The sequence below is a fragment of the Rissa tridactyla genome, chromosome 9, assembly GCF_028500815.1.
Source record: "Rissa tridactyla isolate bRisTri1 chromosome 9, bRisTri1.patW.cur.20221130, whole genome shotgun sequence".
Classification (NCBI taxonomy): Eukaryota; Metazoa; Chordata; class Aves; order Charadriiformes; family Laridae; genus Rissa; species Rissa tridactyla.
Genome location: NC_071474.1, coordinates 40,237,960 through 40,260,187, shown reverse-complemented (window position 1 = coordinate 40,260,187; position 22,228 = coordinate 40,237,960). Strand labels below are relative to the sequence as shown.

General features: G+C 51.1%; 1 protein-coding gene across 1 annotated transcript in view; it reads right to left on the bottom strand.

Moving 5' to 3' along the window:
• Window positions 1-1,068: 1,068 nt before the first annotated feature.
• The window catches only part of CD99L2 (CD99 molecule like 2), a 40,996-nt gene continuing 19,836 nt past the window's right edge, over window positions 1,069-22,228 (bottom strand). The window contains exons 3-11 of the mRNA XM_054215498.1: window positions 21,908-21,946; window positions 20,340-20,435; window positions 18,756-18,836; window positions 17,764-17,856; window positions 15,630-15,692; window positions 7,954-7,989; window positions 7,736-7,849; window positions 5,147-5,212; window positions 1,069-4,707 (exon numbers count right to left, since the gene is read on the bottom strand). Coding sequence (XP_054071473.1) covers window positions 4,643-4,707; window positions 5,147-5,212; window positions 7,736-7,849; window positions 7,954-7,989; window positions 15,630-15,692; window positions 17,764-17,856; window positions 18,756-18,836; window positions 20,340-20,435; window positions 21,908-21,946 — 653 coding nt within the window. The 3' untranslated portion in view covers window positions 1,069-4,642. The remainder of the gene's footprint in view (window positions 4,708-5,146; window positions 5,213-7,735; window positions 7,850-7,953; window positions 7,990-15,629; window positions 15,693-17,763; window positions 17,857-18,755; window positions 18,837-20,339; window positions 20,436-21,907; window positions 21,947-22,228) is intronic.

Below are 22,228 nucleotides of genomic sequence, written 5' to 3'. Positions count from 1 at the left end.
CATGTGAGAGGGGGAACAACCTGAATCTGCTCTCCTAGAATGGGCTGAGGCCTCAGTGACCAACTGAAACATTTTTTGATTGTAACGTAAGTCAAGTGAACAATCAGCACCAGACGCTTTGCTATTTTAGTCCTGTTTCAGAGCTGAATTACACTTTTTCCTCCTTTGTAGACAAAAGCAATTTCTTTTTTGTTGTTTCATTAAAATGGAAGGCTTTTAAAGCTGGTAAACACTCCTATCTGCCTGGTTTTGTTCCCTGCATAGGCAGCCTTCCTCTCAAGGAGTTAAAGCTTTAAACAAGAAGTGTTTGATTTTTCACTTATTTTCCAAGAAAAGCTGTACTAATTCATACGCTGTATGTAGTAACACCAAGAATGGCTGGTTCTCTAACAGACAACGGTTGTTGGGATCAAGAGCTCCCAGTCATTGAGCCCCACAGCAGAGGACAAAGTAAAATGGAAAATTTAGAGTATTCCCCGTGTACAGCATTTATGTTAAAAAGCAAAAAGGAGCATGCGTTTGCTGAGAGATCGCATCTGCTGAACTAAGTGGGTATCACATTAGAGATCTTTTGACTGCCGGATCTTGTGCAGTTGGGAAGAAAGAATTCCATTTCTACAAGAGGTATGAGTTGGAAGTAGCTAGTCCGAAATATAAACCACCTTTTTCGACTGTGAGACTAAGCGCTGCATCATTATACAAAGGTCAAAAGCTTAGTTTGCACCGCATGGGAGATTCATCTACTGGATGTGAAATTCCAAAGAAAACTGCAGGAACGAGCGGGACCAAAACCCAGCCATGCTGAGAGCAGGCAGGGACACAGGGCGCTACCTAGAGTTTAGTTGCTGGGTGAGGCGAGGAGAGTGCGTGTATGTGTGTGCATGAAAATACTTCATTTTTATCATTAAAGTTTTCATAATGATACTCGTTTTCCTCACAAAGTCCAGTTTGTTTTGTTTTTCTAAATAAAGTCTTTAGTGTAGTTCTAGAAGAGGTGACGTACAATAACACCGTTTGCTGTTTACTTCCAACATGAAAAAAAACCACAAAAAAAACAAGTCTAAAATGTCTTACTAGACAACTTGTTTTATTTGGTGTTTTCCAATGGTAGTCAAATTCTGATTTTTTTACCCCCGTGATCCTTAACATGCACATTAGCAAAACGAACCGTATCTTTTCATAGCATAACATCCAACTTTCATGTGGTATAGGTCGCTTCTGCAGCAGCAAACAGTGCTTCTAAGTTGCTCCTGAGTGAGACCTTCCCTCCAAAGAAGGGATGCTCTAATTTCACGGTCCCGTTGTTTCTGAACTTCAGTTGTTCCTGAACCTTCTTTCTTGCAGAGGCAAATTTTTAAAGCCTTTTAGCCTGTCAACTCATCTTACTTTTTTCAGAATTTGAAATGGTATTATGGACTAATTCCATTTTTATCACAACAAATGAGGAGTGAAGAATGACAATATAGCACTTGTAAGGGTTCCTTAGCGCGGTTGCATGGAAATGACGGAATTTATAGTACCAGAAATTCATGTCAGAGTATTCTCAACTGAAGAATCTAAAACAAAGAAACTACTACAGTATTGCCAAATCTCAAATGAAGAAAATCCTACAGTATTGCCAAAGGAAAATGCAAGTAATTGATAAACAACAGGAAAAAAGCTAGTTAAATTCGTTCAGTTCTCTGTTTTCTCTGTAATTGAGAAACCTTTTCCGAATAATTTTATTAAAAATAGCTTTAATTAAGCTGAAGAAGCGAAGTGCAGTAAGAAAAAGGGCTCACAGCGCAGTTAGTGTGAGCCCTCTGAGCAAGTCTGTGTAGAGTTTTTGGACTCATGAAAAGAAAAAAAAAAATCCCATTTTTTTATGGCCTTTTTAAATAAAGGATGAGAAAGTTCGTACCGTGTATACAGAACCTAAAGTGCAGGATTTTTTGAAATTCCATGTCCAGATTTAAAGAGAATAGACACTAATTACATGAAAGTAGTTAGAGAGGTCAGTGCTGGGTCAGTTGTTTCAGAACTTGGATCACGACTAGGGAAATACACAGGAATCCTCTCAGTTGCTCTAATGCCCAAAATATAAATGATGTATAAACTCCCTGTTTCTCAGAGACCGGTCCGAGAGTTCAGATGAAGGAGCCAGACTGCAATAAAAAGCAAATTGAGCCTTTACTGACATTTAGCACATTAAGACTTTGACTTTTGTCCAGTTTTGAAGAGGAGACCAAGTTTAGTTTCTTTCCTTTGGTATTTGTCAATATTTTCCTATTTGAAATCTTAGAGAAAGAGATCTTTAATCCTGTTACTGTAAATTTTGGAAAAAGTGCTCCCGTTCACTGCGCATTTATGGTTTTCTACATACCTAGGAATTACACTAAGGTGTAAGTGTTCACCAAAGTCATAGAAAGGCCTTGGGGAACAGAGCAACTTCTGAGTTCTAAAAACTGGGCGGGCTTTTTCAGTGAAATAGGGGGTTTTTTGCCCTTTTTTTTTTTTTTTTTAACTGCAGTATTTGTGAATCAGACACGTGTTTCTCCTACGTTGTAGTGCAAGAGCTTCCCAAAGGAGGGGTAGGTGCTCTATCTTTAAGTGATGCTGGACGCTCCATCGCACTGTGCTCTAGAGCAACGGGGTGGGCAGGGTAACAGAAATGGGATAAACCCCATCACCTGCACCTACAGGAACCCCAGGCGGCGGGAAAATGACAAATGGACAATGACGATGACAAACGGTCACTTGATCTAAGGTAGGAAAACGGCTCCTGGCGTTCATCAATGCCGTGTGGTAACACATCATCTACAATAACTCTCTAAAAAACATTTTTCATGCTACAGCTTGCAAATGTGTTTGGTTAAGAAAGAAAAACAGGCGGTGGCGTTTGGGAACGGAGATGCAGCCTCTCGGCCGCGTGGCTCGTCGGCATCCGGGCTGCTGCATGGGATGATCCCAGCCCTGCTTCCTCCGGGAGAATCCTTCTCGGGGAGTGAGCGAACAGAGCCCATCCCACCTCTATTTCCTCTGCTTCCACTCTCTGAGCAGCCAATAATTAAATGTTTTGTTTCCTAATCCAAACACATTCATAAAGCAAAGCAGCAGGAGTTCGTAGCAGTATTGTAGCCTCAGTATTCCGAATGCGCGTGAGGCACCATATATCCCTACAACTCATCTCCCTTACAAAAGGCTGTCGCTGTTCTGCTAGAGCTAGTGTAAGGCTTTAAAAACGCAAGTGTTAAAAAGAGCATAAAGAATTGTGCAGCTATTGCAAAATACTTTACCACGTTACCAGGCGATTTCCTTTCAGAGGGAGCGGTTGGGCAGCAATGCTCCGGGGCTCATTCACCTCCCGGCAAGGCCGCCTCCAAGTCCCGGCTACCTGAAAGCTGTGAATTTGTACATCCAACTGAAAGGTGGGGGTTTTTTTTTGGTTTTGTTTTGGTTTTTTTAATACACATTCGCAAAATTCAGGATTTGCAAAACAGTACCAAATGCGCACATTTCAGGTTTATATATAAATCGTGAGTATCTCTTGACACCAAGTGAATTTCCCTTCACTTGAGAGCATGCTTTTTAAGCAATTGTTGATTTGGATAAATGTATTGGAAAGTGGCAGCATCCACACTTTAGCAGCGATAAAAAAGGGTTGGGGAGGGACTACAAATATAAACACAAATTCTTGCAGGACAGTGAAGTTCAGGTCTCGGTACCAGTACCACTGCTCTGGTGGTAGTGAGTGCTACAGCTCTTAATGGATACATAATTTGTTTTCTTTTGGGTTAAATCTGTAATTTGTTCTAGTGTGAATGAGATCTGAACCTGTCCTTGAGAGCATCCAAACACCCACGTTTTTCATTTCGGTGACGATCTCGTGTCACACGGACCAACTGTATCGCTTGGCACCTTCAGCTCCGTTCTGATCTCCAGCACAGAGCCAACCATTCAAACGGTATTTGCCAAAAGCGAAGGCTGCACACGCTGCTGTTACCTGTATTTATCACTTGGTGTGAAAAATCGGGTCCTTTTACGTGGTTAGAAGCCCAGTGCTGGGCGGTGGTGAAGCATCCTCAACTCCCGGCTTGGGAGCAGGGAATCACCTGCCTCAGCCCGAGGCTCCCCCGAGGACCCACCCGTAGGCACTTCATTTTGGGGTGTAGCTATGCCAGGGACCGGGATCTGCCCTCAGGAAACGTGCAGTTTTCATCGCCGCCGTTGTAAGCGGGGTGCCCGTAGCCGATGGCAGCAGTGGGCTGGAGGGGCTTTACAAAGGGCTTTGGGCGGTTTGCTTTGGATGGCTGTTTACAGGCACTTCACCGTCCTCCTTCACACCTGTAAGCTCTTCTGCTCCTTGAAAAAGATCTTGTCCCTTAATTGAAAATTGACCGCTGCCGACACACCTTCTGTTGGTTTGCATACAACCGGACATCCAACCTACAATATTACTCCAATGTAAACATATACCTCTTTACAAAAAAAATAAAACACATACTACCACTCTAACCCTAAAGCCTAGAGCAATAAGAAGCCAGTTCAAGCTTAAGTATACATTAAATAGCTTTGGAGTCGAATTAAATAAAAAGCTAAATTACAAGCATGTTAAGATCTCCATCTGCTGCTGACTGATTCTTTTCCAGCCCCGGGTCATGCTTTACATCTTTGCGCCGTCTTGTTTTGGTGGTTCTGCTGACTGTGTTTCCAGTACTGAGTATTTAACTAGGGAGAAAGAGAAAAAGCCGTGAGTACAATCGCACACGATGGAACCAGAGTGCAAGCAATGGGTGCCCAGTTCCGGATGGCTGTGCGTGACACTGGAAAAGCCTTTGCAGCAGCCTAATAATCTGTCACTGAAAGGAGGAGCACGCTTTTCTTGTCTAAGACACTCTCGACGGCTGAAAACATGAAAGCTAAATATTAACTGCCACCGTTTGCAGTGTGAGCTCCTTGGTCTCTTACCAAGGCTTTCCTTTGTGTGCGATAAACGGGGAAAAACACTGTGGTGGGTGTTTCGGAAAAAGCTGCAGCATCACCTAAGTGGCGTCTTCATCAAAGAGACAGAGCAGCTCCGTACAGCACGAGGGACTTTAAGAAAGTCCCTCAGTAAAGCTGCTTTTGTGGCCAGGTGCAGAGAGGGAAAGGAATGCACAGGTCTCACCTTGGGGTTCCTCGCTTACGACAGCTTCCATGTTTTCTCCTTTCACGTATTCCGCGTTAAGTCCCTCTGAGAAGTAAGAATAAAGCGAGTGAGATGGGAGGATAGGAAGTAAAAATGATTTGCTTTAATGCCTTAAAAGCCCTGGAAATGAGCCCATCTGCTGCAACAGCCAAGACGCCTTTTTGCAAGCACCCCTGCATCAACATCAGTAAACCACAGCCAGTGCGGAGAAAGCGCCGCTGGATTTTACGGTGACCGCAGAAGCTTGTCTAGGAGGCACGGCTTCTACTGGCCGCCCTTTTCTCTGAGTCTCCTGCTTCGACGTTATCAGGCGAGGCAGCACGGCTAATTACTGTGCTGAGGCGCTCAGCGAGGAGAAGTGCACGGAGCGGGCACATCCTCCGCACGGACGGGATGGGTGGTATCGGTCTCATTAAAAGCGAAGTTTAGCAGAGCTCAGGGCAGGGCTGGGGTGATGCAGCGCGATCCCAGACGGGTGTCAAACCCCGAGTAAGCCGCTTATTTAAAGTCTCCAATGTTTGCAACAAGTGCCCCGGGGCAAGGCTGGGCGCTGCAAGGGGGCAGCAAGGGGGAGGAGGTGGCACCGCTCGCCGTGGTCCAGCTCAGAGCTGCAGAAGGTTGAGTTAAGGCTGTCTGGGGTGTGCCAGGGACCTCAGCCGTCCTCCACAGCTCCTCTAAAGGACGTCTTTGGGGAGAGGCAGCGACGGGAGTGCTGTGCTAACTGTATCCTACCATTAGGAAAGGACCTAAGGGACGTGAGGAAGGGGAGGTGGCCGTGCTGGTTTGCGAAGGAAGGCTGAGGCAATCCATGCTGCGGCCATGAAACACCCACTTTTTAGGCATCTAAACTTACTATGTATCTAAATGCAGCACGAAGCATGGCAGGAACCCGCTAGGCCTCACCACCGGGTTCTGATGGGGATCACTCGTACCTGACGGGAAAGGGGGGAGGCAGGGAACGGCGCTGGGGCTGAGGCAAAGCAGCACGATGGCAGCCCTCATGCAGCAATGGGGCAGCGGCTGCCTCCGAGGCGCGGGAGAGAGGAAAAGTTCCCGCAACTGGCTAAAAAAAAGCCCCATAAACCCCACATGCCATCAGAGACAGCCAGTCCGCATCTGGCCGAGCCGCGGAGGCAGGCGAGGAGCTGCCGGAGCAGCACTGACAGCCCCCGTGTCCCCCGGGAACAGCGAGGCTGAGCCACGGCCCAGGGCAGGGACAGCCAGGGGCAGACGCGGTGCGAGGGAAAAAGTGGGATAAAGAGTATCAGGCAGCGTCGTACACATCCTTCAGAGGAGTTGCAAATGCTCATCAGGAGAGACTCAGGAGCGAGGAGGGGAGCCGCAGCCTGGCCGCTGCAGGATGGCTGGGCAAGGAAAGGGAAACGCCGAGCCCGCTCCTCTGTGCTCCAAGCGAGTGGCCATTACACACCGCCGCCGCCTCACCCAAGACACGTGTTTTGCTGGGATAACACCAAATGCAATTTATGTTTTTCAATAAAAAGCCACTTTTGCAGTGGCTGACGGCTCTTAGATTTCTGTCATGCATTGCAATGCATCTAAGGCCTGACATTAACCCAGCATGCCATGTCTGATGGCTTAAATTAATCCTCCTTTATAATTAACTTTAATTTCCTGCCGCCTTTCTGGGGCTTTGTGTCTCTCAGCTTCCCCCTCATCAAAGCCTTTACTCTTTTTTTTTTTAATTATTTATTCTTGCCAAAATATCATTTAAGTGGGGGGAATATACAAGGGTGTTTCATTCCATCACATTCATTTGACTTTTCCTGCTGATCTAATTTACCAAAATGCTCCTGTTTGTTTCAGGCACAACTGGGAAAATAGCACGATTCCAGCAGAAATTTCCAACCCCAAACGCCCTTCCCCCAGCGCAAAGGAGACTCGCAGGAGATTTCATTTGATTAATTTAAAAAGAGCTTTTCCCAGCTGTTTGCAACCACCCCTTAACGGGCTGAGGAGCCCACCATGGCCGGGGCGGTGCCACGGGGTGATGCTGTGGGGACACCTCCCGCCATGCTTGGACCCAGAGACTGTATGGGGCAGCGCCTGCAAAAGGTGCTTTCTGGGAGTAGGAAGTCTTGCTGCTTAATTTGCACTTAATTGCAGTGATTGCTGCACACCTGCAGGAGGGTGGAGTGGGGTGGGGTGGGGTTGTACCGTACCACCCACGGCTGCCACAGTTGCAGATGTTCGTGGTGTTTCCTTCACTGCTGCTGCCTGGTGAGTTTTTACCTCTTGCTCAGATTTTTGGGGGTTTTTTTTGTTTGTTTCTTTCTTTGGGGCGCGCTGAGTTTTTTCCGTATTTACCCTGTTTGATGTAGTGGGTGGTTTGGTCTTTGGCTGTGACTGTCAGCAGCGGCAGCGGGTCCTGGGGTTGCTGCTGGTGGGTGCCTGATGGGGCTTGATAACCCCCAGTTGGGGCTTTGTTCTGCCAGCTCTGGGCTACTGGATGCGTGACACCCTCTCCTGTCCCCAGGCTGGAAAATGCCAGTGGGGTTTGGGGGACAAATAGGTGCTTCCTCTGTGTTCAGGGAGGGAGGAACAACTTACGCTGGATGCTGAAACAGAACTTCTTCTGCTGGTAGGAGATGTAGCTGGAGACGGCGCCGATGAGTGCCATGGCCAGGGCGCTGGCGATGCCGGCGATCGTCCCCGTCTCCGCCACTGCAGGGCACAGAAAGAGCGGGGTGCTGTGTGGGGGAGGGGGCACACACACCACCCCTCCCGTCCCGCCCCACCGCTGACCCCGTGGCCATGGTGGTTCTTACCTCCGCCGTAGTTGTTGTCGGTGCTGCCCCCGGCACCTGCAAGAGACGTGAGCCCGTCAGCGGCCCTGTGCCCCTCTGCTCCCCCTGCTGCCACGCCGGGCAGCCTGGGAAGGAGCGGGAACGCAGGGCAGGGGTGGCAGCACGGCCCCAGGGACACCCCTGGCATGGGGGGGGGGGGGGAGTCTGTGTCCCCATGGGGCACGGTGTCTCTGCTGCCCCATCACTCCACCTGGCTGCCTGGGGCAGCTCGTCCTTGTATCTGAGAGGGGTCTGAAGATGCTCCGCTCCTCCCACCCTGCGTGTTTGGGGACATGCAGGGGACACCTCTGCCAGCAGGGCAGTTAACCTCACCTCCATGACAGTTAACTTCAGGCCCGTGTAAAGAGCGGATAAATGAACCGTTGTCAGATAGTCAGCACGCTTGGGCCGTGGCGGGGAGGTGACTGGCTGCGCTCTATAACGTCAGGGAATCCTCACTTGGCTCAAAGTCTGTTTTAAAAGCACCTTCCCTGGAGAAACCGGGTTGGGAGGAGAAGCTGCTCCTGCTAGAAGCTGCAGCCCTTACCGAGTCACTTACATCCTGAATTTATGGAAGCAGGTCAGCATTGTATTAATGCCTCCGATGCGGTTTGTCCTTGGCACAGTGATTCATTAAATGTTGATTGGGCTTGTGGTGTTCATCTCTTTACTCAACTGCTTTTAATATTTAATGCTGTGGATCCTCGCAATTGGGCAGGCTTATCCGATCGTTGCTGGTTTTCCTTCTTGTTTCAACTATCATCAGTCGCGTGGTGGAAGGCAAACGAAGGCCTGTGCCGTCTCATGGCACAAGGGTGGGCATCTGCTTTTGAGGTGGATGGGGAGGTGTGGGTCCTGTCTGCCCTGGTGGCAGCTGGAGCTGCAGACCCTCCACGCAATCAAAAATAAGCACCTCCAACTGCTGTCTGTCGTGGTTTAGCCTCAGATGGCAACAAAGAACCACGTGCCGCTCGCTCGGGCTTTCCCAATATGGGAAGAATCAGAAGAAAAAGGCAAAACTTTTGGGTTGAGACAAAGGCAGTTTAACAGAACAGCAAAGGGAACAAGAAAACAACAACAATAACGCGGATAAAGGAATATACAAACACGGTTAGGACACCCCAGCCCGCTCCAAGCGGCGACTTCCTGCCCCCTTCCCTGGCAGCTCAGGGTGGGCATGGCTCACATGGCATGGAATACCTGTGTCCTGGGGAGAATTAATCCTATCCCCACCGGAACCAGGACATTATCCACCCCTTATTCCATACCATTTTTGCCATGCCCAGATGTTACGGGTTCCAGTGAATTGCCACCACTTTCCCCTGCCATATATATAAATATACACATATATATTCATGCGGATATAATGCCCTTAGTTTATGGGCCATCCCTCCAAAGCGTCTGGTGAGTTCATTTAATCCATGGCTTTGGGCTCCATCTGTTAGAACAGTCTCTCAGGGCAGGTGAGATGCTGTGTGGTGCTGGGCTGTTGCATGCTGTATTTTCGGAGCTTGTAGCTGGTGTACCCTGTGTGGCTCATGCACACAGTCCGTGGCCTGAAGATGTAGATCTTGAGGAAGTTGCTGGGCGCCAGCTGCTGAGGTCAGTTCTGATCCCATCACTGGATGGGTCTGCCTTTGCCTGAGGCAGGACTAACCCAGACTGTCTTCCCTAACATATTCTTCATGTGCACTACGGGGACTTTATCCCCTTCTACGGTACGTGGAAGTTTTGATTGGGCAGGACCAGCTCGACTGGTAGATCCCCTGGTGTTAACTTTACTCAATTTTTCATCAAAGTCCATCTGTCCTTAATTTGTATGATTCTTACTGTAGTGCAGCTGATAGCAATTGTAGTAACGAGGACATACAGTGAGAGTGTTACTTAGCAATCAACAACACACAATGTGATTCATTGGCTATTCTCACCCAAAATCAGATCCCCATGAGGTACACATCGGACCTCCCAATCCTTACACATCACCCACCGAGTGCACCCAGGTCCTTGGGCAAAAGCAATCCCACGGATGGGTTTGCCTTTGCCTGAGGCAGGACTAACCCAGACTGTCTTCCCTAGCATATTCTTCATGTGCACTACAGGGACTTTATCCCCTTCTACAGTACGTGGAAGTTTTGATTGGGCAGGGCCAGCCCGATTGGTAGTTAACTAGCCAGGTAGCTTTTGCTAAATGTGCATCCCAATGTTTTAAAGTCCCACCACCCATTGCTCTCAGTGTAGTTTTTAACAGTCCATTGTATCGTTCTATCTTCCCAGAGGCTGGGGCGTGATAGGGGATGTGATACACCCACTCGATACCATGCTCTTTGGCCCAGGTGTCTATGAGGCTGTTTCAGAAATGAGTCCCGTTGTCCGACTCAATTCTCTCTGGGGTACCATGTCGCCACAGGACTTGCTTTTCAAGGCCCAGGATAGTGTTTTGGGCAGTGGCATGGGGCACAGGGTATGTTTCCAGCCATCTGGTGGTTGCTTCCACCATTGTGAGCACAGAGCGCTTGCCTTGACGGGTTTGTGGCAGCGTGATATAATCAATCTGCCAGGCCTCCCCATATTTGTATTTCAACCATCATCCTCCATACCAAAGAGGCTTTAACCGCTTGGCTTGTTTGATTGCAGCGCACGTCTCACATTCATGGATGACCTGTGCAATAGTGTCCATGGTCAAGTCCACCCCTCGGTCACGAGCCCATCTATATGTCGCATCTCTTCCTTGATGGCCTGAGGAGTCATGGGCCCACCGAGCTATGAATAGTTCACCCTTATGTTGCCAGTCCAGATCCACCTGAGCCACTTCAATCCTAGCGGCCCGATCCACCTGCTGGTTGTTCTGATGTTCCTCCATGGCCCGATTCTTCGGTACATGGGCATCTACATGGCGTACTTTCACAACCAGATTCTCTATCCGGGCAGCAATATCTTTCCATAGTTCAGCAGATCAGATGGGTTTGCCTCTGCGCTGCCAATTTCCCTGCTTCCACTGCTGTAACCACCCTCACAGAGCATTTGCCACCATCCATGAATCAGTGTAGAGATAAAGTACTGGCCATTTTTCTCGCTCAGCAATGTCCAAAGCCAGCTGAATGGCTTTCACCTCTGCAAACTGGCTCAATTCACCTTGTCCTCCACTGGCTTCTGCAACCCGTCGTGTAGGACTCCACACAGCAGCCTTCCACTTTCGATGCTTTCCCACAATCCGGCAGGACCCATCAGTGAACAGGGCATATTTCTTCTCATTTTCTGGCAGTTTATTATATGGTGGGGCCTCGTCTGCACGCGTCACCTCCTCCTCTGGTGACATTCCGAAATCCTTGCCTTCTGGCCAGTCCATGATCACTTCCAGAATTCCTGGGTGACTGGGGTTTCCCATTCGCGTTCGCTGTGTCATCAGTGCAATCCACTTACTCCATGTAGCATCGGTTGCATGATGTGTGGTGGGGACCCTTTCTTTGAACATCCAGCCCAGCACCGGCAATCGAGGTGCTAAGAGGAGCTGTGCTTCTGTACCAACTACTTCCGAAGCAGCTCGAACCCCTTCATATGCTGCCAATATCTCTTTTTCTGTTGGAGTGTAGCGGGCTTCGGATCCTCTGTATCCACGACTCCAAAACCCTAGGGGTCGACCTCGAGCCTCCCCTGGTGCTTTCTGCCAGAGGCTCCAGGTAGGGCCGTTCTCCCCGGCTGCAGTGTAGAGCACATTTTTAACAACTTGTCCTGCCCGGACTGGCCCCAGGGCCACTGCATGGACTATTTCCTCTTTGATTTGTTCAAAAGCTTGTTGTTGCTCAGGACCCCGTTTAAAATTGTTCTTCTTCTGGGTTACTTGATACAGAGGGCTCACAATTAGACTGTAATCTGGGATATGCATTCTCCAAAAACCCACAATGCCTAAGAAAGCTTGTGTTTCCTTTTTACTAGTTGGTGGAGACATAGCTGCTATTTTGCTGACCACATCCATTGGGATCTGACAGCATTCATCTTGCCATTTTATTCCTAAAAACTGGATCTCCTGCACAGGTCCCTTGACCTTACTTTGTTTTACGGCAAAACCAGCTTTCAGAAGGATTTGGACTATTTTACTCCCTTTCTCAAAAACTACTTCTGCTGTGTTTCCCTATACGATGATGTCATCAATGTGTTGCAGATGTTCTGGAGCTTCACCCTGTTCCAGTGCAGTCTGGACCAGTCCATGGCAAATGGTGAGGCTGTGTTTCCACCCCTGGGGCAGTTGATTCCAGGTGTACTGGATGCCCCTCCAAGTGAAAGCAAACTGTGGCCTTGCACTCTGCTGCCAAAGGGATTGAGAAGAATGCATTCGCTATATCAATCGTGGCATACCACTTGGCTGCCTTGGACTCCAGTTCGTACTGGAGTTCTAGCACGTCCGGCACGGCAGCACTCAGCGGTGGCGTGACTTCATTCAGACCACGATAGTCTACAGTTAGCCTCCACTCTCCATTAGATTTTCGCACTGGCCATATGGGACTGTTAAAGGGTGAGCGAGTCTTGCTGATCACTCCTTGAACCTCTAGTTGACGAGTCAGGTTCTGGATGGGAATCAGAGAGTCTCGGTTAGTGCGATATTGCCGCCGATGCACCGCTGTGGTAGCAATCGGCACCTGTTGTTGTTTGCCCCTCAACAACCCCACAACAGAAGAGTCCTCTGAGAGACCAGGCAAGGTAGACAACTGTTTAACTCCCTCCGTCTCCAAGGCAGCTATGCCAAAGGCCCACCGGTACCCTTTTGGATCCTTAAAATACCCTCTCCTGAGGTAATCTATACCAAGGATGCATGGAGCCTCTGGGCCAGACACAATGGGATGCTTTTGCCACTCATTCCCAGTTAGGCTCACTTCTGCCTCCAGTACAGTCAACTCTTGGGATCCCCCTGTCACCCCAGAAATACAAATGGGTCCTGCCCCTCTATAGCTTGATGGTACTAGAGTGCACTGTGCACCTGTGTCCACTAGAGCCTTATACTCCTGTGGGTCTGATGTGCCAGGCCATCGAATCCACACCGTCCAATAAACCTGGTTGTCCCTTTCCTCCACCTGGCTGGAGGCAGGGCCCCTCTAATACTGGTCGTAGTATCCGGTACTCACTTCTTGCAGAAATGACTTGGAAGTTCCTTCAAGAGGATCAGAAGCAAGATCAGGCCTTCTGCTCTGTCTGGGGAACTGCCCACTGGAAACTGGGGCAGCACTTTTCCTGGAGGGATCCCCTTTTATGGTTGTTCTTCCTTGCAACTCCTGTACCCATGTCCGCAGGATTGAAGTAGGTTGTCCATCCCACTTCCTCATGTCCTCTCCATGGTCACGCAAGTAGAACCACAGGGTGCCTCGTGGTGTGTACCCTCTGTACTCTTGAGTGGGGAAATGCCTGCTCCTAATAGCTGAGACACTGGCCCGTACAGGTGGGGAGTAGGACATATTCTCTTCAAGTTGCTGGACCTTCTGTGACAGTTTCTCCACAGCTGAGACAAGGGGGGAAGAGAGACTTTCTTCATATCGCCGGAGCCGGCCAGCCACCTCATCCACCGTTGGTCCCTCTTCACCTTTCCATTCCATTACTGCCAGTGAGTTGGCATATGACGATGGTGCGCTCCGTACAAACTTCCGCCACATGGGCCTTGTGCATTGCACCTCATCAGGGTCTGTGGGTAAGTCTGCATTGTCCAAGTCATAATAAATCATCTCCCGCACGGCTAATTCTCTCAGGTACTGGATACCTCTTTCCATGGTAGTCCACTTGCTTGGTTGACATACAACATCTTCACTGAAGGGGTACCTCTCCCTCATGCCTGACAGGAGTCGTTTCCAGAGGCTGAGGGCTTGGGTCTTCTTTCCAATTGCCTCGTCAATGCCGCCTTCCCTAGACAGGGATCCCAGCTGCCTGTCTTCCCTACCCTCTAATTCCAGGCTACTGGCCCCGTTATGCCAACATCGAAGCAGCCAGGTGACAATGTGCTCGCCTGAAAGGCGGCTAAAATCTTTTCGCATATCCCGCAGCTCACTCAAGGATAGGGATCGGGTGATTATCTCTGGTTCTGCCTCTTCCTCCTCTTCTCATGATGGCCCTGGTTCATCGTCATCTGTTACTACGCAAACTGATTTCTTCGTGTACTACTTCTTCTGCATGGGGGCAACTGATACTGGCACGGGTTGGTTCCCTGGCTCAGCGGCAGTGGCTGTCGCAGGGGTTGCAGTAGCCACAGTGGCTGTCGCAGGGGTTGCAGTAGCCGCAGTGGCTGTCGGTCTGGTTTCCATCTCTTTCCCCTGAGGGTGCTGCGTAACACTGAGCAGTGCCTGGTAGATACTGGCCAGGGCCCAGCACAGTGTGGTGAGTTGTGCCACTCTAGAATAGCCACAGCATTTTCCCTTCAAATATTCTACTACTCTGTCCGGGTCCTGTAATTGTTCGGGGCGAAGTCCCAGACCATTGGAGGTGAGAAGTTCTCTAGGTAGCATGTTCTCCCACATGCCGTGCCACCCCTGACTATCCAGCCTCGGAGCAGATCTCTGTGTGGTAGTCTTAAATAGTCGTTTAACCCTAAACAAGACCTGGAACGTATTCAGGAGACATAACACTAGGAACATGCTGGTTTGAGCATCCCAAGGATATTCAAAATTCTTAAAAGCTGTCGTACCTGACCCGAGGAGAAAAGGGAGGCAAAAGAGCTGGGGAAAGTGTCCCCCCGTTTCCCTCACAGGCTGGGTGTAATTATTAATAAATTCTGAGAGACGGTGCCCAATGTACGGACACTGTCTCTCAGAATTTATTAATAATTACACCCAGCCTGTGAGGGAAACGGGGGGACACATAAACACCCCAAAATAGCTGTCTGAACAGTGATGTTATATCATAAACGGATATCGCACAGGTCAGCAGAATGATAATCCTCATCCCTCTTCCAGACATGATAAGCAGCGTCGCAGGGAGTACGTAAACCATATAGGAATTCATGTAACACAGCCATGAGAACAAACCAAGCAACATGGTGACCAGCGACTATTTGCCTAATACAATGAACACATACAACAAATTCGTTTTTTCAAGCTCTAGTTGGGTTCTGTCGTTATCTCAACCCTTTGAGCCCCACGTTGGGCACCAAAAAGGACTGTCGTGGTTTAGCCTCAGACGGCAACAAAGAACCGCGTGCCGCTCGCTCGGGCTTTCCCAATATGGGAAGAATCAGAAGAAAAAGGCAAAACTCTTGGGTTGAGACAAAGGCAGTTTAACAGACCAGGAAAGGGAACAAGAAAAGAACAATAACACGGATAAAGGAATATACAAACACAATTACGGAACCGCCGCTCCCCAACGCTCACCAACCGGACCCGGGACGCCCCAGCCTGCTCCAAGCGGCGACTTCCTGCCCCCTCCCCCGGCAGCTCAGGGCGGGCATGGCTCACATGGCATGGAATACCTGTGTCCTGGGGAGAATTAATCCTAACCCTGCTGTAACCAGGACATGTCGTAAGGTGTGACCATGGAGGCCAAAAACTGTGTGTTCCCCTGGCTCCGTGGCTGAGAGCCCCTTTCCCCGCATGTATACCCCCGTCGAGAAGGTGAGGTTGGCCGATACGGTGATTATTGCCCAAGCTGTGGTGAAAGCAAACGAAAGTACGTAGATCCCCGCTTACCTTTCTTCTCGTCCGGGCTGTAGCCGCCATCCACAATGCCGGCCAGGTCGTCGTCTGAAAATGCTTAAAAAAATAACAGGAACAAACCGTGGTTGGCACCCGAAGGGAGATGCGGGAGGTGGCTTCCCCGTGGAGAGCTGTCGCGGGCTCCACGTGTGCCCTGTGGCAGCGGGGGAGCTCACCCTCTCGACCCGCATGAAGCCAACTTCACCCAGCAAAACACCACAGCCGCCTTTCCTGGGAGGGAGAACGCAGCCGGAGCTGCCTAGGAAACAACATACCAGGAAGGAAAAATAGTGGGTGGCTTGGGATGGGAGGGATCCCCAAAATCAAGTGTCTTTGGATAGGCAGGGCCTGGAAACGGGACTTTTGGGACATTCTGGGAGGGAGTCACCTGTGAGCATCACGCACCCAGGGTGGGAATGGCCTCCTGCAAACCCCCGCTCTTGGGGAAATGTTCCTCTGCCGGGCAGACAAAGCCTGCTCTACTCATTTCAGTGTTTTCTCTAAAACTCTCTGGCTATTTTGAAGAGCCATGCGGGGCGTTCTGTGCAGCAGGGACCAGAGCAGGAGTTTGCACGCCCATTTACACCAGTGTCTCCCAGTCAGCCGGCTACTCGGTCCCCAGCGAGAATAGGGACTGGTCAGCACGCAGTTCTGCTTCTCTTGCAATTACCCAAGTTATTTTAAGCTCGTAAAAGAGGTCAAAAATTTACTTTAAGCCTAGCTTGAAAGAAATACCCTTGAATCAGAGTTTCAATACTAACGTATTATTATTTTTAACTGAAATGAGTGATGTATTTAAGAGTTCATGGAATGTTTTGGCTGCTCAGCCTCAGCTGGCAGCGGAGGAGGAAGGAAGAAATGGTTTGTGTGTGTGATGGTCATAATGCCAGGGGCTAATGTGCCCTCACCCTGCCTCCGGCGAGCCCCTGGCAGTGCCAGCCCGGCCCAGGGTCCTGCAGGCAGGGAGCTGAAGGGACTCTTCCCCGAGGGACAGAGCAGCTCCAGTGGGAGAGCTCCAGCTCATCTCGGTACAGGTGAAGAAGTTACCTCGGTTGTAGTGGGAATGTTTAATTTGTGCAGGACAGGGGCAGAGAAGCATGGTCTGGGCACTGCAGGTGAATCAGTGGAGGCGTTGGACCCTTGGGGTCCTGTCCCAGAGGGAGCCTCGGGATGTGTGATGGGAGAAGAGACCCAATGCCGAGCCAGCATCTCCGATGGCTGCACCTCGGGAAGGGTTACCTTTGCCTTAACAGCCTGGAAGAGACTGACTTATTACCACAAAAAACAGATTTATGGGCTTAGTAATGAGTGTAAAAAGAGGAAAAAAAACCCTGACTATGCCAGAACCTGGAGAGGTCCCAGGCGGGCACAGCGATGCCAGGGGAACGCGTGTGCTGGTTTGTGACTGGTGCCACATTCCAGCGGTTCAGCGCCTCAACCTTTCCTGCAGGAGTCTGAAACCTCAACAAGCCCAGAATATCAAAGTGCAGACAAGTCACCTAGTTAATACAGTCTAATAAAATATCTGACTATTAATTACACGTGCAAGCAGGGTATATGGCCATCTCGACATCAATAAACTCGCCTTGCAAAGTCTGTTTTCTAGCTCAAGTGCTCAAGGGAACAATCCTCGTAGACAAATGATTCATTCAGCGGAGTATTTTAGAGATGTAAAAAAAAAAAAAACCAAAAAAACCCTCCCAGCCCATAGCGTATGTTATGCCAGGACTTAAGCCTGCGCTAGATTTATGTCTTGGCAATGCCTGCAAACCCCAACAGCACATGCCCTCGGTTAAATAGCTGTCAGGTAGGGGGACGAGGGGGAGCTTAACACAATCGCCGCAATTTAATGGGTCAGAAGAGACCCCTGGGAAAGAAACCTGCAGACAGGCAACAGGTCGTTAGGCAGAGCCCCTCTTTGCCAAGGGCTGCCGAGGCAGGGAGCTCCGGGAATGTCCCCCTCCTGCGTGGGCAGGGCATTGCAGGGGGTGCTGGCTGTCGGCAGGAGCCTTGGACGAGGCAGCGACTTCGTTTCTCCTTGCCCCGTCGCTTAGCAGGGACGGTGTCTGGCAGCGAGAGCCCGTACCCATCTGGTGGGGAGCAGGATGGAGAGGGGAAGTCAACGTACCTTCACCCGGCCTTATGTCCGGCCTCCCAGCATCTTTCCTATCGTTCTTATCATCAAGGGCATCAGCCAAGTCAAAATCCATAGGATTCTTTGCTAAAAAAAAAAAAAAAAAAAAACATCACGGGGATTAGCAGTGCTGGCCACAGGATGGGGAACTCTGCAATTAATTAATTAATCAAGGAAATGCTCAGCTTTGCCAGGGAAAAGTGTCAGTGAAAGAGATGACGCCAACACAAGCATCTCCCAGTTTTGCTTTGCAGCGTTGTGGCAGATCTTCCAAACCCGTCCCATTTCGTGCCCCCAGGCCGCTGTGGTGGGAAACGTCGTGCTCTTCCTGCAGAAAGAGTCTCGCACCGCGGTTTGAGCACCAGGCAATGGGATAAATCAAGCCAGATGGAAAAGGTCAGAGCCAAACAGGCGCTCCCAAGGGCCCAGTGCCACGGGGGGACACCTGGGAGGGGATGGAGGTGGCTGTGCTGTCCTGGGGTGCCGGCTGGAGCAGCCTGTGACTTGATTTCTTTCCCCTGTGAACCGCCCAGCCGGGACCCCGAGCAGCCCGTCCCCGACAGAGCAGCTATTGCCTTCACTACATGGCAGCTAAAACCGCGGCACAGAGCCAACCTGAGCTCCTCAGCTCTCTTGCCTGAGCTTATTCCGATCCAAAATTGATTATTTTGGAAGCCTGGGAGAGCCTTTTGCCAAAACTCTGTCCGAACAGGCAGAGAAGTGCTGCAGGGTGCCACGAGCCTGTGGGATGAGTGCGCCGGTGGAGCCCAATGTGGCCTCCAAGACCCCCAAGGACGCGCAGGGTTAATGCCGAGATACCCCGTCCGCCCTGTGGTTTTCTATTTTTATATTATTTTTTTTCCTAGATGTGAACAAACCAGAGGCTGGAAATACCGGGGTGAGGGGCAGCGCCGCTGTCACGGCACGTCCCCAAGCCTCTGCCTGCGCCGGGGCGAAGCCACGGGGGCCGTGGAGCTTGTCCTCACCTGGGTTATGCTTGGGGGGGGCCCTCGTAGTTTTTGGCTGCTTGGTTGTGGTGGTGAGGATGACATCCCAAAAGCTGTTGTCTGAAGGGAGGGGGGCGGGGGAAGAAAGAAACCAAAATGACATTACTCTCTGTCCTGGTTTGAGCTGAATTTTACTCTTTCAGTAATTTTACTTTTCAGTAAAGTCTCATCTAATGCTCTGCACTTTTAGAAGATTCTAGTGTCTGAATTTGTGAAAATATTTACTTTATAGCCAGCTATGGAATGTGGGTTTTAAGGTCTCTGTTTTTGAGCCTTGCCAGGCGCAGGGATGAGGAGGAGCGAGACCCGGGCACTTGACCCAAGCTTCCAACAGGATGGTTTCGTACCATGAACTTCCCAGTCAATATAAATTAGAAAGTTTGCTGCAAAGTTCTCTCTCTTCTGCGATGGCTGTGATCCTCACAACTTCTCGCCCCCTGAGCCTTCCCCTTCCTCCCGAAGCTGCAGCGCTCGCAGTGTCCGACGTTTGTGTCACTGCTGGGAGTGCACAGCTTCCTGCTGATGGAATGGGCTGAGGATAATCCTGGTCTATTTTATACTGGTACTGGGATCAACATTGGTTCTTTAGTGGTATTAATGTTAATTATCTAGTCTTATTCTATTAAATCTGTTTATGTTACAACTCTTGTTTTTCCCTGATTCCCCTTCCCGGCTGGGGAGAGGGTCATGGGGTGGCAGAATAATTGTCTGAACGACAATAAATTGTTGTGGGTTCCTCAAACGATACGACCCTCTCCAAGGTGCATCGGGAGAAGCGTGGGGAGGGGAGCCCGCTCCCCGCAGGGAGACGGGGGCTGCGCTGGGGCGGTTCGGTACTCTGGTCTCTCCATGGCCTCAGCCCCCTGACAGCGGGGGGCACCCCCTGGCCATCGGTGCCCCAGGGATGCTCAAGCCCTTGGTGTGCCTTTGTAGAGACCCCCTGCACCGGGGCACGTGTCAGCAGGGCTTGAATCTGAGAAAGGGACAAGCAGGGCTGCTGGGAAAATGCCCCCCCAAACACGCTGCCGGCGGGACACATGCCACCGCCCGCTCGTGGATGCTCTGCCACCATGAGAGCAGCCCCGTGCCACCCCGATGGGCTACCTGTGGCACGCAGGAGCAGGACCAGGTGCCGCTGAAATGATACTTAAGGATGTGCTACTTCGGTGATGAAATCTCTCAGCCAATAGCAACCAGTGGCTCCATTCTGGTTAAATCCTTTTACAAATGCTGCTGGGCGAAGCCCCCCGCAGCTCACACAGGGGACGTGTGGGCAGCGAGGGAGGGAGGATGGATAAATGCTGGTGCCGACCCTCCTGGCACGTCAGTTCCAGGAGAGCCTGGAGCAGCTCCTCTGCCGGCTCCGCTACCACAGTGGAGCAGGTGGAGGTGGTCACCTTTTAAAGTCACCTGTTGATGGTCACCAAAATTTGCCGGAGCTCATCTGTCAATGCCCGATCCCAGCCCCCCAGCTGCCGGGCTGGCTCCCGGTTACGCAGATAAGTGTTTTTCCCATCTGGAGCCCCAAAGGTGAGCCCCGGAGTGCGGGGAGCTCTGCAGTACCTGGCTTTCCCGGCCTGGGGAAGGGCTTTGGAGTCGGCTTGGCTGGTTTGGTGGTAGTCTCCAGAGGGGTGTCAAAGTAATCAGCCAAATCAAAGCCTGTTGCAGGAGAGAAGGGATCGTCAAAACCCCCGTCATTTGTGGGGATGGTGCGAGGCTTTTGGCACACATCCCCGGGGTGGCAGCTCTGCGGGTGCTGTGCAAGCGACGCTGCACCACTGCTGGAGGGAGGCCACCAGCGCCCGTGTCAGCGTGGGGCTGAAAAGGCCGTGCAGCTGCTCCGCTGCTCAACCGCAACCCTACTGCAGAGCCTTCACATCAGCCTGGACGTCGCTGAACTCTCCCCACCTGAGCTGCGGCTGCCGCCCACCCCCAGCCCGAGCAACCCCAAAATAGTATGTTATGGGGGGAGACCTGCTGGTGTCCTGCGGCATCTCCCAAGGTGGATGCTGCAGATGAGAAGGTGCTGCGGGGATCGAGCCGGTGGCCGGGGCCCGCTCTGCTCCCTGCACGTGTGACCCCGGGCTGAGTGGAGCACGCACGGGAGATGGGAACAGGGCATGGGAACCTGCCGCAGGAGCCCCTCGGTGCCAGCGCTCATCCAAAAAGCACTCCCTGGGGAAGAAGAAACTCGCCGAGACAAAGCCTCACCCTCGGCATGTGTCCATTTCCCTGGGAGAGAGTTTATTGGATCAAACAACCTCTTGTCATTCGGGCCACAATCCAAATGACGAAGCCCTGCACGTGCTTCTGGCACTTGGCTCTTCTTGTCCTTAGCAAAGACCACGGTGGCCAAGGAGCTGGGCAGTCGGATTTGCTTAAATGTGTGCCAAGATCCTCACGCAGGGGCGAGCAGGTTCACTTCTGATTGCTCTCCCGCTGCAGTTTATTTTGGGCTCCTCTGGCGGGGTTGAGCAACCCTCGGCTCTTGTGACGAGGCTATATTTAAGTAGGTATGTTTGGCCAGAGGCGCTGCCAGCGATGAAACTCAGCTGCACTTAAGGGAGCGTCCTCAACCGGGACAGATGCTGTGGAGCCGGCCAGCCAGGACATCTGACGGGCACAAACAGTTGGAGAGACATTTTTTTCCCTGGATGGGGAAACATCACCAGGCTGGGGCCTTTCTGTGGAGGTTGGGGATATCTTGGAGGAAAAACAAAAAAACAAAAGGAAAATACCCTTTGGGTTCCCTCCTGGAAGCAAAGCCAGTAGGTGCCACGCAGCCAGAAACAAAAGCCCTTGCGCAGCTGAGCGGTGATTTGTGTCTTTTCCATTCGGATACTGCAAAGTGTGCGGAATTCAGCCCTGGCTGTAAATGCACCAATGCCACTCGCCTTCAGCATGGACAGAAATATCAATATTGCATTTACGTCGTCCGTATGGTGGGGCTGCACACCGGCACCAGCTTTCTGACGGGCACGCGGCGGTGTCCACAGCGGAGCCTCTGCTGAGGCAGCACCCCCAGCCACACGCACGCAGCCCACGGGGGGGATCCCACGGTTCAAACCCCCGTGGCAAGCCAACCCAAGCGATATGCAAACTTAAATGATATGCACGCAAGAAGGTCTCACCTGTCCCACCTGCCGGCTTTCTGGGGCCCTTGGGAGTGGCTGTGACAAAACAGAGAGGGAGGAAAATGTCAGCTGTGGGCATCACCGAAAACGTGTCACCCCTGTTTTGGGAATAAATGGCAGAGATTTCACCACGAGCGTTTCCAGCTGAGCATCGTTGGTTCTGTGCGTGTAAATTCGGAGCCCAGAGCCACGGAAGCCCCACGCACACGGTGAGTGGCCGCAGGCAGCGGGACTACCTGTGCCCGAGGGCGAGCGGTGACAGCCCCGCGCAGGATCGGGCCTGGAGCTCCGCAGGGCACAGCCGCGTCTGGGGCCGAA